The sequence below is a fragment of the Schistocerca piceifrons genome, chromosome 8 (assembly GCF_021461385.2).
Source record: "Schistocerca piceifrons isolate TAMUIC-IGC-003096 chromosome 8, iqSchPice1.1, whole genome shotgun sequence".
NCBI classification, from domain to species: Eukaryota; Metazoa; Arthropoda; class Insecta; order Orthoptera; family Acrididae; genus Schistocerca; species Schistocerca piceifrons.
In genome coordinates, this window is record NC_060145.1 from 386,204,492 (window position 1) to 386,220,403 (window position 15,912).

The window sequence follows — 15,912 nt, forward strand, 5'->3', positions numbered from 1 at the left end:
GCTGTGGACATTGTGGATAGCTAAACATCCAGATCAAGTGCAGCTCGCCATAATCAGCAATGAGTGGGAACCATTGGATTACAGACTTAAATTAGCAGGTAGAATTTTTGTTGTTACTCAGCATCAACAATGTATCAGTTTAGTCGACAACAATACACTGCACAGGACTAGAACACCGTCTCCAGTGTGCTATGCCTCCTGTGGCAAGCCCACATGACTGCTGCCGACTCTGACATCATGGTCTCCACACAGCTGAGTCAACAAAACAAATTAATGATCATTGGTCTCCCACAAGATTGCCATCCCGTGTTGCTGTTGGTACCACACACAGTTCAGCAAGGTCACATGCATCTGCCGTCCACCCTGTGACCACCCAAAGGAGTAGTGTGCCCCACAGTAGGTGCACAAGGTCATGATTATCATTCACATCAGCTCACCTTAAGTAACAACAGACTACCACACACCAATGGAGGCTCTGTATCCTGGATCATCTCAGACAGCAGTAATATTCAGTTATTTGTGGCTCTGATCTAAGTGTGTTGCCTCCAACCTGCCTCATCACAGGACACAATGACACTGTTATACAGCTCTGTGCAGCAAAGAACTCAGCAATACCTGTTTGTGGCTCTACCCTGCATATTGGATCAGGGGTTCAGAACAATGGTCATGTGGAACTTTCTGATCACAGGTATCAGCAAACTGGTACTTGTTGCCAATTTTGTCCAGCATTTCTTGCTCCTACTGGGTCTGTCCAGTGGCACACTGATTCAACCCAACACTGATCATGAAGTTGCAGAACCATCTACTTGACCGTGTGAACTCACTCACTGAAATGCAACAAAACCAGTTTCTTTACTTTGAGACCCCGCTGGAGTCCCTATGCCTCTATAGCAGAATAATGACTAGCAATTCAAAAAAAAAAAAGTCTGAAGACCTCACCACAGCATGACATTGATTACTAGAGATGATCAACTTCTACCAGCACCAACTCTCACAGGCAGCCACTATTCAGTCACCATTCACAGAGGCCATAAAAGGAAAAAACACTAAAGGTAAACACAAGCTGATGTGGGTCGCCAACATGCAAAAAGCCTTTGATCAGTTAAAAGACTGTCTTACCCAGGCAACGACACCAGCACAATCACTTCTGCAAGTACAGTTAACCATAAAAGAGTGTGAGAGTCAGTTTGAGAGTGTCAAGGTCCTCCAGATTAGATTAGATTAGTAGTCGTTCCAAGGATCATGAATACGACACATTAGACAAAATATAAATATTACGTGACCACTAATTTTTTTTTTTTTTTTTTTTTTTTTTTTTTTTTTTTTTTTTTTTTTAGGGTTTGGGAAATTACCCACTTACTATATCCAAAAATTCATCTAATGAGTAGAAGGAGTTGCCATAAAGAAATTCTTTTAATTTCCTTTTAAATGCTATGTGGCTATCTGTCAGACTTTTGATGCTATTAGGTAAGTGACCAAATACTTTTGGGGCAGCATAATTCACCCCTTTCTGAGCCAAAGTTAGATTTAACCTTGAGTAGTGAAGATCATCCTTTCTCCTAGCATTGTAGCCATGTACACTGCTATTACTTTTGAATTCGTTCAGATTGTTAATAACAAATTTCATAAGTGAATATATATACTGTGAGGCTACAGTGAAGATTTCTAGCTCTTTAAATAAGTGTCTGCAGGATGATCTTGGATGAGCTCCAGCAATTATTCTGATTATGCACTTTTGTGCAATGAACACTCTTTTACTCAATGATGAGTTACCCCAGAATAAGATGCCATGCGAAAGCAGAGCATGAAAATAGGCATGGTAATCTAATTTACTCAGATGTATATTGCCAAAATTTGTGATGACCCTAATAGCATAAGTAGCTGAACTGAAACGTTTCAGGAGATCCTCAGTGTGTTTTTTCCAGTTCAACCCCTCATCAATGCATACACCTAAAAATTTTGAATATTCTACCTTAGCTACTGATTTCTGATTGAAGTCTATATTTATTAATTTTGTCATTCCATTTACTGTGTGGAACTGTATATACTGTGTTTTGTCAAAGTTTAATGAGAGCCCATTTGCAGAGAACCACTTAATGATTTTCTGAAAAACATCGTTTACAATTTCACCAGTTAATTCTTGTCTGTCAGATGTGATAGCTATACTTGTATCATTGGCAAAAAGTACCAGCTTTGCATCTTCGTGGATATAAAATGGCAAGTCATTAATATATATTAAGAGCAGCAGAGGACCCAAGACCGAATCTTGCGGCACCCCATTCTTGATTGTTCCCCAGTTTGAGAAATCACCAATTTTTTGCAAATTATGTGAACTGTTTATTCCAGCTTTCTGCACTCTTCCAGTTAGGTATGATTTAAACCATTTGAGCACTGTCCCATTCACACCACAGTATTTGAGCTTATCTAGAAGTATTCCATGATTGACACAATCAAAATCCTTTGATAGGTCACAAAAAATCCCAATGGGTTACTTCCAGTTACTCAGAGCACTTAATGTTTCATTAGTGAAAGTATATATAGCATTTTCTGTTGAAAAACCCTTCTGGAAACCAAACTGACATTTTGTTAAAACTTTATTTTTACAAAGGTATGAAGCTACTCTACAGTACATTACTTTTTCAAGAATTTTGGATAAGGCAGTCAGAAGAGAGAGTGGGCAGTAGTTGTTGACATCAGATGTATCCCCTTTTTTATGCAGTGGTTTAACAATGGCATACTTCAGCCTATCTGAGAAAATACCCTGCTTCAGAGAGCTATTACATATGTGGCAAAGAATCCCACTTATTTCTTGGGAACAAACTTTTATTAACCTGCTGGAAATGCCATCAATTCCATGTGAGCTTTTATTCTTGAGAGAATTTATTATCTTCCTAATTTCAGAAGGTGAGGTGGGTGGAATTTCAGTTGTATCAAATGGTGTGGGTAAGGCCTCTTCCATTAACTGCCTCGCTTCTTCTAATGAACATTTAGATCCTATTTTCTCTACAACATTTAAAAAATGATTTTTCAAAATGTTTTTGACTTCCGGCTTGTTGTTTATCAAGTTTCCATTCACTTTGATGGTGATGCCATCATCCTGTACTCTTGGTTGCCCTGTCTCCAATAGGAAGTGGTGGGCCTACAACAACCACTCAGACTTTTTTTGAAAAAAAAAACTGACTCCTTCTCAAAGCAAATGATCCACCAAGGGCAGATGTATGAGCAATCTGTCAATTTTAAAATGTGGAAGGTAGAGGACTAATCATGTATACAGACCACCAAACACTAGCAGACTCAATCCATAACCCATCAACAGACTTGAGCCCCAGACGCTACAGCCACCTCAATTATACTGCACAATTTGTAACACGTGTAGGCCATCTGAAAGGTGCAGACAACATTGTCATTGATTATCTTTCATGAATCAACACCATTTTCACACAAATTGATTATGATGATTTTGCAGAAGCACAACAGCAGGACACAACCTGACATCAGACACAAGACAGATACTGAGTGATGTCACAAAATCAAACTCACCCCTTAGTACTTCAGTTATTTCATAAGATCATTTTTGACCAGCTGCAAAACTTGTCACACCCTGGCATTTGCTCAATGACACAACATGTTACAAATTTTTGACCAGCTGCAAAACTTGTCACACCCTGGCATTTGCTCAATGACACAACATGTTACAAATTGTTTTGTATGGTCGAACATCAAGAATGGTTGCAAGGAGTGGACATGCACATTCATACCATATCAAAAAAGCAAAGTGGAGCAGCACCCACTGGACAGTGTACAATACCAAAAGGACTGCCCCAACACATGCACCTTGATCTGGTGGGATCCCTCTCTAAATCTGAGGGTTATTGGAACACCTGTTCAATCATCAACTGTGTAATGCAAAGGTAGAAGCCACCTCTCTCCGATACATGTCAGTGGAATCAACAACTAGAGCCTTCATTGACACCTGGATTTACAGATATGGGTGTCCAGTGCCCATAATCACCAACCAAGGTAGATAATTTTAATCTGCTCTATTCAGTGAACCCCTACAGCACTCACCACAAAGCAATGGCCTCACACATTAAAAAAAAATTAAAAAAAATAAAAACGCTATGTCTCCCTCACAGATTTAGTGAACCATTGCCCTTATCACCAAAATCCATTCCACAGGTACTGATGGCAGAAACAACTCAACTTCCCACACTCTTTACTAGGGTGAAAGAACACATTGCAAGGCTCAAGATACCACCTCAACAACCTCACTACACTCCTAAAGTTTTCATGCATGAGGCAGTCACTGACTGCACTTGTGCCATGCTTTGTGATGATACAATTTGGCTTGCTTTACAGCTTCCTTATACATGTCTATACAAGGTTCTAAAACATGATACACATATGATCAAAATACTCCTGTATGGAAGGCCCAGCACAGCATCTGTATACCATCTGAAACCTGCATGGATGCCTCAGGATGATCCATCCACTGATGGCAGTGTGTCCGGACACTCTGTGGTGGTCACTGATTATGTAGTACAGATCGACACCAAAGACTTCCAACCTGGAAACCTAAGCATTAAACTGCTTGACAAGTTCCTGGTCATCAAAGGTCAACATCCTGAATGCAACCCTGGAAATGGTTTCATCAGCCAGCACTTCGTTTCCCCACAGTCACCATTCCCAGAACATCACACCATTCTGACACCATAATGGAGGACCACTAAGATTACCCCCTATGCCTTACCACAATACCCCTGCTAAATAACACGCCACAACAGTCCCACTGTGGTTGGACTCAGCAACCTTCGATATACCTGGAAGATTGCCACCTTAATGCTGTGCAATGAGACCTCACCTCACCACACCCTCAGCACACAAAGCTCAGACACCATCTCATTTGATACTCGTGGCGCATTGACCCAACTGCATAGCACACAGATATCAACTTCATACACCATCACCATATCGTGGCCATCACCTTCCACCAGTGTTCTACACAAGGGTGTGGGAGCCTCTGTCAGAAAACCATATTGTGTAACCCCACTGAGAAATGATCTGGCTTCACAACAAACTATATTTGGTGTAGACTTTCCAGTGACAGTGCACTCTATGGTTTCAAATCAAGCAGACATTCCTTCTCACTGTGTATCATTCGAGTGTAATAAAGCATTACCTCCATGTGGTATCATCCCATATATATTCCAAACCATATGGATCTACAATAAGCAAGAGACTGCCACTAAAACATTACTTGTATTTCAAAAATATCCATTATAAGAATTTTATTGTATTGTATAAGCAAGTTCTGCCTGAGCAGCTGTTTTAAGACTTCATGAACCATCTTACAGCCATCAAGAATTTCTCCTTGGAATAACTACTCCATAATTAAAACAAGGCAAGGAAATAAGAAGACCTGTCTTACTTTCTGCACTAAACAAAAGTTTATTAAAATATTTGTATTTCGTTACCTGATTTGTAACTGGCTTGATGGTAGCTGCTTCAAGCAATCTGCTGAGCTGCTTACTGTTAAAGTTGGATACACCAATGCTTTTTGCTAGTCCTAAATTAACACACTCTTCCATTTGTTTCCATGTATCCAGATAGTCAATGTCAGTAGTAATTGCAATACCATTCTCTGAGGGGTAAAAATCATCCCCTTCCTGTTAAGATAATAGAATTTGGTTACTAAAGTTAATATACTACCAAAAAGAGTCGTCTGTATTAAAAGTGATTTATGGTAAAATTATGATACAGAACTGCTGGCACTACCAAATCACATCCTGAAGTAAGTATTGGCCAGCTAATCTGTTTCATAATTTTATAAAAATAGTCATCTTCGCTTACCAAACTCAAATTATATCACATGGCAATAAATAAAGTCAAAGAACATATAGGATGGAAAGAATTAGTAGTATGGTAAATATTGAAAAAATACTTTTTATTAAGCAGGCTAAAGATGAAACATTCAAGAAAGGGTTATTGTTTTTAGAAAGAATTTAATTAGAGAGAGAAATGATTGGATCAAGATGTACAAATGGGTCAGGGTAAATCTATGGGCATAAAGACAGCTCTTTATTATGTCAATCTTTGTTTGGACTGCTTAGAGGAAACTTCCTATACTGGTGATGCAAGCAGTGTTGTGCCCTTTTCTGACTCTGATACCTTCACAACATTTTCATAACATGAGTCTGAGCTGATAAATTTCCAAGGTTAAAAGTATTGCCTTCCTTTACCCCTGACGCCTTATCTAGCCTCTCTGCCATTTCATTTCAGATCTCCCTCTTGTCCTGTGAAGCTGTGGCACTGTTTATCCAAATCCTGAGACCCTCCCCACTTAGGCCCTGGACAGTCCATACTCTTTCCTCCTCTTATTCAGAACAAATAAGTCATTAACAAAGACTGCCACATTTATCATTTATCATTTGTGCTGAACTTGTAAATTGTTGGTGGGTTTTTCTATTTCATTTCATTTACTTTCTTTTCTTCTAAGTGAAAGAAGTAGTAGAATTATCTATCTATAAAGGAACATGTAAAGTAATTGTCTCTTACTAAATACACAAAAAATATTGGGTAATAGTCCAGAATTTATACCATAAACAGCAGTGTAAGTAAATAGTCACAAAGTTTCACAAGAAATATAGTAATTTTTAATATTTTAAGAAACATATGATCTAATTACACATAGGTAATAAGCAAGCAGTTTTGAAACTTCTAGACAAATTAAAACTATCTTCTGAATTGGAATTCGAGTCATGAACCTTGGCTTTCAGGAGCAATTCTCTTACTGGCTGTGTTGTAAGCAATTCTCAAGACTTCAATTCTGTTAGTAATTCTCTCCTACTTTCCAAGTTTTATTCTAAATTCATTCAAATAATAAGCAGATATAAAATGCCATACACTAATTGAAAGTAAGTCCAAATCAATAGCAAGTATGTGTATGTACACACAGGCTCACATACAATACAGGAAGAAATAAAGAGAGCAGCAGTTAACATCCGTTATTAGTCATATTGCCTAAATCAGTTCCTTGGTGCTGGGCTCTCTCAGTATGTGCCCATCATTCTTCTCTTTAATTTCCATTTTGAACAAGCTGTCAGAGTGGTTGTGCAACAATACTTGAATTGAGAAAAATACTTCTGCAGCCAGCTTTGATTTATGTTTTTCTTCCTAACTCACTGAAATTGGTGCCAGAATGGGTACATGTAGACATCAAAATGTTCTTTACACATTGTTGTACAAATATGCTTATGTTATCTCTCCAATGACCATGCTGCCAGTGATGCATTAAAGACTAAACAATAACTATCCTGTCTTCCCGCTGTTTATTAATTGTATGTGAGCATGAACTCTTTATGTATAGTACCTGTAGAGCTGTAAGGAAATGATTATCTGTTTCCTCTTTAACTAATTAATTGTACCTTCCTTCACTGAAGGATATTTGGAAATGAGCAGCTAATAGGTAATATTTCAACTATGACTCATACACAGACTTCTACAACAAGAAAAATAAAACAGGCTCACATCTTACACATACATGAAAATTTAACACATCATGTGCATATACAGTTCCATTTTGATTCTTTCACGTATAATGGTTTCAAAATTTTAAGTTGGTATACTATCAGTTTGACACTCAACCATTTTTAACAGTATGCAACCATATACATATTAGCTAAATTTCACTAAATGTGAGATGGTCATATGCACTCTGTGCATTCCTCTCCTTCATTATCTTTTCTCACTTGTGTTTCCTATTAAGATCTCTTCTTATAGATTTTCAGCATCATAAAAACTGCAGTCCATACCTGTTAGTTGGTTCATTTCCTTCCCAGTCCTGCTCCCCCATTAATTTACCATAAGATACCTTATGTATTGGCAGATGCCAAGCTGAGTGGACATGCCAGGAGCAGCAGCAGTACACAGTAATTTAGTTTAGTTTCTGTCTTTTTTTCTGCAAAGAACTGAACTATAAATCCTGGTGCATAAATCTTGATGCATACCTTTGTTCAAGGTGGTTTCCTAGTGTAATTTTCCCACCACCAGAAGCTCTATGCCATGCCATTAAGTTTAATTCTTGTGCTGGTACCCAGCATGCAGTTTAGATCAATTCATTCCAGTATGATTACTTATCTCATGCAGTAGCTTTTGGTAAGCAGAGTTTCTCGTAACAGGTAAGTGTGGATATATTCACTTCAGTACAGAAATTTATTGCTGTTTAAGAGCTTTATATCTCAAGATATAGTGAAAAAGCTGCAGAGCAACTTTTAGTGTTTCTTTATTCTCCTTAATATATTTTACATTCATTCCAAACTCAGTAGGGCCATTTGAGACCTTTATACCAATTTTTTACACTCTATGATATGGCTAGGGACTGTGCTTGTTGAGAACAGACACAAGGAATATTGGCTGCTGTCTGTAAACAGCTGGAAGCTGTATTGGCTACTGTTGACATGCTTTTGGCTAATGCTCAAAGTTGCAGCAACATTGGGATGCTGGTGATGAGACCTGCGACACCTTTGGTGTCATTGGAATCTCCTGGTTACCTGGGTGTTGCTGCATCTTCTGATGTACAGCATCTGACCAGTCTGTCCTCATTTGAGAGTAGATGGCAGACAGTGATAAGTTCTTAAGTCACTGGCGGAAGGCGAAAGAGAGATCAGGTAATGCAGCTGGCTCCTAATGCCTATGCAACAGATATGAGGTGCTACTCAGTGTTGATGATAACTCCAAGCCTGTTGGGCCAGTGGCCAATTTTCCTACCCAGTCTGGACAAGTGCAGAGCTCACTGGGGCCTCCAACATTAGGCGAGTGATGGAGACCCTCACAGAAATAGCAGGTGAGGTAGTAAAGAATGTCAGTGTGCACTTGGTATGTTTAAGAGTGGGGTCTCATCTGTGGTGTAGAGGAGGCCTGCCGGTGGCTGTCAAGCACATTGAGTGCAGCCGGCTCCATGTAGTCACACGTATTGGCACAAATGGTGCCTGCCGCTTGGGTTCTGAGGGCATCCTTGGCTCCTTTCAACATATGGCTGATTTGGAGAAGGCAACTAGCATCACATGTGGGGTAGAGGCTAAGCAGTCTATTTTTAACATCACACCCAGAGTTGATCACAGACTTCTGGTTAGGAGCAGAGTGGAACGTCAAAACTAGAGGCTCAGACAACTCTGCAACATTATCAGATGCGAATTTTTCAACCTCCACAATCAGGTGCAGAATTCTAGGGTTCCCCTTAATAGATCAGGCGTGCACTACAAGCAGGAAGCAGCTACTAGGGTAGTGGAGCACATGTGACGTGCTTATGGGGCTTTTTTAGGTTAGAGGAACCCACCCTTGGGATCAAAGATGATTGGTCTGATAAATTAGCTACAGTGTCCACAAAGAATATTCATCTTCACAGATCAGAGATAGAAAAGGTTGATATGATTTTAGTAAACTGCTGGAGCATCCAAGGAAAGGTCCCAGAATTGGTATCACTTACTGAAGTCTATAATGCACAGATAATGTTAGGAACAGAAAGTTGCTTGAGACAGGAGGTTAATAACAGTGAAATCCTAAGTTCAGACTGGAATATTTATCATAAGGATAGGGTAGTCACCAGGGGTCGTGGCGTGTTTATTGCACTAAAGAATTCGATAAAATCTAGCAAGGTTATCACAGATTTCATTTGTGAATTAATCTGGGTGAAGTTAAGTATCAAAGATCAGTCAAAAATGGTAATCAGATGCTTTTATAGACCACCTGGGTCAGGAGCTCTAGTGGTAGAGCACTTCAGACAGAACTTGCAGAGTATTGTTGACAATTTTCCTGATCATGCCATTGTAATAAGGGGTGACTTCAACTTGTCAGATTGGAAGTGCCATGCTATCAAAACTGGTGCAAGAAACAGGGATTCATGTGATATTTTTCTGGATTTGTTGTCCAAAAATTACTTTGAGCTTATAGTTAGAGAACCAGCTCATAAAGGTGACATCTTAAACCTCCTGGCAACATAAAGACCTAAACTTATCCAATTCTTTAACGTAGAGGAAGATATCAGTGATTATAAGGGTGTGATAGCATCTATGACAATGCATCTTACAAAGAATGTTAAGATAGGTAGGAAGATATTTTTGCCTAGCAAGGGTGACAGGATACAAATTTCAAAGTATCTGAGCAGTCAGCATCAAATATTTGTTGATGAGGGCAAAGATGTGAAGAACAAAGTGATATAAAAGACACATCATGGTTTCATAGCCATGTTAGAAAACTGCTACATAAATGAAGACAACTTTGTCTCAGAGTCAAGAGAACAAAAACCTCGCTGACAAACAAGAACTGAATGAAGTGAAAATGAGCATAAGGAGAGCAATGAGAGAAGTGTTCATTGACTTTGAAAGTAAAACTTTGTCAACCAATCTAAGTAAAACCTGTAAGAGGTCTTAGTCTTATGTAAAATCAGTGTGTTGTTGTTGTGGTCTTCAGTCCAGAGACTGGTTTGATGCAGCTCTCTGTGCTACTCTCTCCTGTGCAAGCTTCTTCATCTCTAAGTAACTACTGCAACCTACATCCATCTGAATCTGCTTAGCATATTCATCTCTTGGTCTACCTCTACTGTTTTCATCCTCCACAATACCCTCCAAGACTAAATTGGTGATCCCTTGATGCCTCAGGGCATGTCCTACCAACCAGTCCCTCCTTTTAGTCAAGTTGTGCCACAATTACCTCTTCTCCTCAATTCTCTTCAGTACCTCCTCATTACTTACGTGATCTACCCATCTAATCTTCTGCATTCATCTGTAGTACCAGATTTCGAAAGCTTCTATTCTCTTCATGTCTAAACTCTTTATTATCCATGTCTCACTTCCATACATGGCTACACCCCATACAAATACCTACATAAATGATTTCCTGACACTTAAATCTATACTCGATGTTAACAAATTTCTCTTATTCAGAAATGCATTCCTTGCCGTACCCAGTTTACATTTTATATCCTCTCTGCTTTGACCATCATCAGTTATTTTGCTCCCCAAATAGCAAAACTTGTCTACTACTTTAAGTGTCTCATTTCCTAATCTAATCCCCTCAACATCACCTGACTCCATTCGACTACATTCCATTATCCTCATTTTGGTTTTGTTGATGTTCATCTCATGTCCTCCTTTCAAGACACTGTCCATTCTGTTCAACTGCTCTTCCAGGTCCTTTACTGTCTCTGATAGAATTACAATATCATTGGCAAACCTCAAAGTTTTTATTTCTTCTCCATGGATTTTAATTCCTGCTCCAAATTATTCTTTTGTTTCCTTTACTGCTTGCTCAGTATATGGATTGAATAACACTGGGGCTAGGCTACAACTCTGTCTCACTCCCTTCTCAACCGTTGCTTCCCTTTCATGCCCCTCTACTCTTATAACTGCCATCTGGTTTCTGTATAAATTGTAAATAGCCTTTCGCTCCCTGTATTTTACTCCTGCTACCTAGGTTGCTTGCGGAGTATGACGTAGATGTAGATTTAGATATTTATTCATTCATAAAACATTACCAAGAGAGCAAAAATTATTACAGATCTTGCTCTCTACTCCCTACAGGAATTGTAATGACTTTATCCAATGCTAAGATGTGGAGTTTATTTATAGTCAGAAGAACTAATCAATGCTAACTTTGATTTGAAAGAGGAGTGGAGCAAGAACTTAAGAGGGATCATTTCAAGAAAGAATGGAAATGTTGAAGACCCGGTGGTGAATCTGTTGTGTTTCATTGTCATGAGGTAGATCAGAGTCCAGTTCAAATGCTTCCAAATAGAGTATGAATTAACAAAGGCCAAAATTCTTTGTGTGTCTGTAGTGGTGAACAAACCACCACTGACATGACTGAATATAGCTATAGACAGCTGGTGCTTTGGGAAACAGCTATAGTCTTTACACTAGTATTTTATGGTGCTAAAGTTCTAACAAATATCATCCTCTGACATTTTTATACCTCTATGATACAAAATTTATTGTAAATGATGCATTGGATCAAAGGTGACTCCTTAACTGATAAATTTATAATTTTAGCAGCAACCATATTGCACTGTGGAACAATATTATGTTCATTGTTTGAACAGCTGTCTATTTCTAAGCAATCTGCACACTGCTAAGGTTTGGAAGTAACACAGCTTGGGTGAACTGTTCATCTCATACAACCCACTAACATTCATCGCTGGCTGGGATAATAAACTTCCTGATCTTTCTGAAAGAATTTGAAACACATCTGAAATTACTGTCAGTGATTATGATGTGCCATTATCCCAGGAATCAGTACTTTGCTCACTTTTGTTCAGACTCTTTCAAAACAATATTGAAGGTAGTCAGAAGGAACAAAAATACTCTATGCTGTTGATCTGACACCAGTAACTGTAGAAAAAAATTCATAAAAACCTGAAATAGCAGATTTATTTCAACTAATAATATAGTGTAATGGTTCATAAAAACTTAGTTACCAATAAAACTAAAACAGAAGAAAGTCCATTGTCATCACTAATACAGAAAAGGATAAGCCCATAGATATATATATGGATGATAAAAACTGGAAAAATTTATCCTTGTAAAATTTTTGGGAATTATATTAGGCATTAAGCTTCAAGTGGGACAACATACAGAAATTTCTGCTGTAAATTAAGCACTGTTTATTACGAAACAGTTTTCACATTATGCCAATGAGAACTTTCTGTGTACTCCAGCAGTACAAAAATAATTTATGTATTGCAAAAAAAGGCATTAGGATTATTCTAAATAAAAAACAAAGAAACTAGTGCAAAAAATCTTACAAAACCTACAAATATTCTCATTCCATCTATTTACATAAATAGAGCAATAGTTCCCTCAATAAAATGCAATATATCACTAAAAGCCCTTTCATATGACACAAGAAATAAAGACTAGCTGAGACATATACCACTCAGACAGAGCTGTTGAAGAAGTCATCCATAATCTGTTGTACAACTTGTAAAGTGTCTGCCAAAGAATCTGTGGAACAGTGAGAGAAAAGATATTCTAGAAACTTCTTAATGATTATGTGGTGATAGAGAAATTTACAGCATAGAGAGATATACAGTGATGAGCCAAAATATTATGATATTGCCTGCTATGAGGTTAAATGCCACTTGGTAATACATTAAGGAACATATGTAAGTGGAGCAGAGACAAATGTAGGACAATCCTAGCAATAGTACAGTTGTAAATGGGGGAAATTCACTGATGTATGCAATTTTGACAAAGGGCAGATTACTATAGCTCAGCACCTGAGAAGAATCATCTCAACTGGTCAGAAATCCTGTGATCCTGTCATGATCACCTATGGAAAGGTGTTGAAGGACAGTGAAACTAAGAATAGGCAATAAGGTGTTGGACATCTTCATCTCATCACAAAATGTGGAGACTGGTTGTTAAAGTAGGCAATAATCCGTGGAAGATTTATGATAGAATATGATGCTGGTGGATACACAAGTGATGTGGTGGACACCATTCAGTGCATATTGTCGAACATGGGGCTCCACAGCATTCAAGCCCTATGTATTCCCATGTTGGCCCAGTGACATCATCAATTATGACTGCAGTGTGCACACAGTCATCAAGATTGGACTGTGGATCAATGGTACGCTGTTGCTTGCTTGGATGAATCTTGTTTCCTGTTACATCAGCTCATTGGTTGTACCTAGATATGCTGTCATCCAGATGAATGGCTAGTGGAGACATGTATATCACCATGGTTGCAGGTCAGAAGGGACAGTATTACTGTTTGGGGGACTTCACTAGTGCTTCCAAGTGACCTGTGGTGTTAATCAAAGACAGCCTGGTAGCTCTGGACTACATGATCATTGTTACATATCTCCTGCATCCCTTCATTCTTTATGTCTTCCCCAATGGTGAAGGATAACTAGCTGTTTAACAAGGCCAGAATTGTGCTACAATGGTTTGAAGAGCATGTTACAGAAATCACTTTTATGTCTTGGCCACTAAATATGCATCACCTGAAGCCAATAGAACACATCTGTGACACTACAAGGATTCAGCCTTGTGCACACAAATCACCAGTCCATAATTTATTGTAATTATGTGACCTGCACATAGACAGCTGGTGCAATGTAACCCTAGAAACATACTAAGGACGTTTTGAAATCTTGCCATGCACAATCACTACTGTAATGCATTCTCAGTCTATGGGTCTTAAGTTACATTTTGGTTTTAGATCCCATGTTGGTTGCTATAGATAAACTAATTTTATATTCTCAGTCTATGGTTCTTAAGTTACATTTTGGTTTTGGATCCCATGTTGGTTGCTGTAGATAAACTAACTTTTTGAGATAGGTGTTTAGCAGCTTACATTAGGAGATGAACACTGGTACTGAATAGATTGCTGATATTTTAAAGTAAGCAGATCCTTAAAAAATAGCTTTTATTTTGTATTATCTTTTTACAAATGTGCCTGTTATTTCTAAAGCAAACTTTTACTTCATAGTTGCTGATATTTAGAATGACACATGGCTATGCTTTATGAGATCTCCTAGGAATTAATTTAAATTAAGAATGATCTGCTAAGATAATCATACCTTCCATTTGTTTATTAGGTATTGTTGTTTTATTTATAAACTCACCTTGTATGAAAATGGCCAGTGTACAAGATAAAGATCAACATAATCTAGCTTAAGATCTGCTAATGTCTTCTTACAGGTTGGCACAACCAAGTCTGGTCTATGACAGGTGTTCCACAACTGAAACAATAATTTCATTTTATATAAATTTCTGCCTGCTGTAATTCACTCAGATTGCAAAATCTTAAACATGGATGCAAAACAACATCTGTGTAAATCTGAAGAGGTTGAAAAATCAGTCAACCAGTTGCAAAACAAAAGTTTACTATCCCTTGGCCTAAGTTTTGGCATTTCTAAAAATATCTTCTTCAGGAGGAGTGATGTAACAAGATCCATTCCTTTTGAAGAAGATATTTTTTGAAATATCGAAACCTAGGTCAATGGCTAATAAACCTTTGGTTTGCAATTAGTTGGCTGATTTTTCAACCTCTTCACTCAGATTGTATTACTGCACTGCATAAAAAAATAGTTTATCCATTAAATAATTTAGACATACTTGTACAATATTTTTTAAAAACACTATGGTATACACACAGAGTGACACATATTGAACTATATGAAATAAAATTGTCATAACTTCTGAAGTGTTTGTGTTAGGATGTTCAAACTGCACATTTGGCTGCAGGTCGCAATGGGAATTATGTGCATGCAGACACGTCTTGTTGTTGTCGGCCATTTGCATTTGGACAGGTTTGTCAATAAGCAAAATTGGCATATTTGGGGGACTGAGAATCCGCATTTTACAATTAAGAAGTCTCTTCACCCTCAATGGTTGACTGTGTGGTGTTCAGTGTCCAGTCATGGAATAATCAGTGCAATATTCCTTGATGGCACGGTGACTACCAAACAGTACGTGAAGGTTTTGGAAGATGATTTCATCCCCATTACCCAAAGTGACCTTGATTTTGACAAGATATGGCTCATACAAGACGGAACTCTGAAGCTCGACCCCATTGAAGCAGGAGAGTGTCTGATGTCCTGGAGGAGCTCTCTGGGGACCGCATTCTGGCTGTGGGGTACCCAGAGGCCACTGTCATGGGCCTTGATTGGCCGCATATTCTCCATATGTGAACACATGCGACTCCTTTTTGTGCAGCTGTATTCAAAATAAAGTGTACAGTAATAACCTCAAAACCATTAATTAGCTGAAAACAGCCATTCAGGAGGTCATTGACAGCATCGGTGTTCTGACACTTCAGTGGGTCACGCAGAATTTTGCTATTCATCTGTGCCACATCATCACCAATGATGACAGGCATATCGAACATGTCGTAACCTAAATCCAAATATCT

At 38.3% G+C, this 15,912-nt stretch overlaps 1 protein-coding gene across 1 annotated transcript in view; it reads right to left on the reverse strand.

Moving 5' to 3' along the window:
• LOC124711752 (aldo-keto reductase family 1 member B1-like) overlaps nucleotides 1-15,912 on the reverse strand; it is a 77,520-nt gene that overhangs the window by 24,716 nt on the left and 36,892 nt on the right. The window contains exons 3-4 of the mRNA XM_047241964.1: nucleotides 14,624-14,740; nucleotides 5,475-5,666 (exon numbers count right to left, since the gene is read on the reverse strand). Of these exons, the coding sequence (XP_047097920.1) occupies nucleotides 5,475-5,666; nucleotides 14,624-14,740 (309 nt within the window). The remainder of the gene's footprint in view (nucleotides 1-5,474; nucleotides 5,667-14,623; nucleotides 14,741-15,912) is intronic.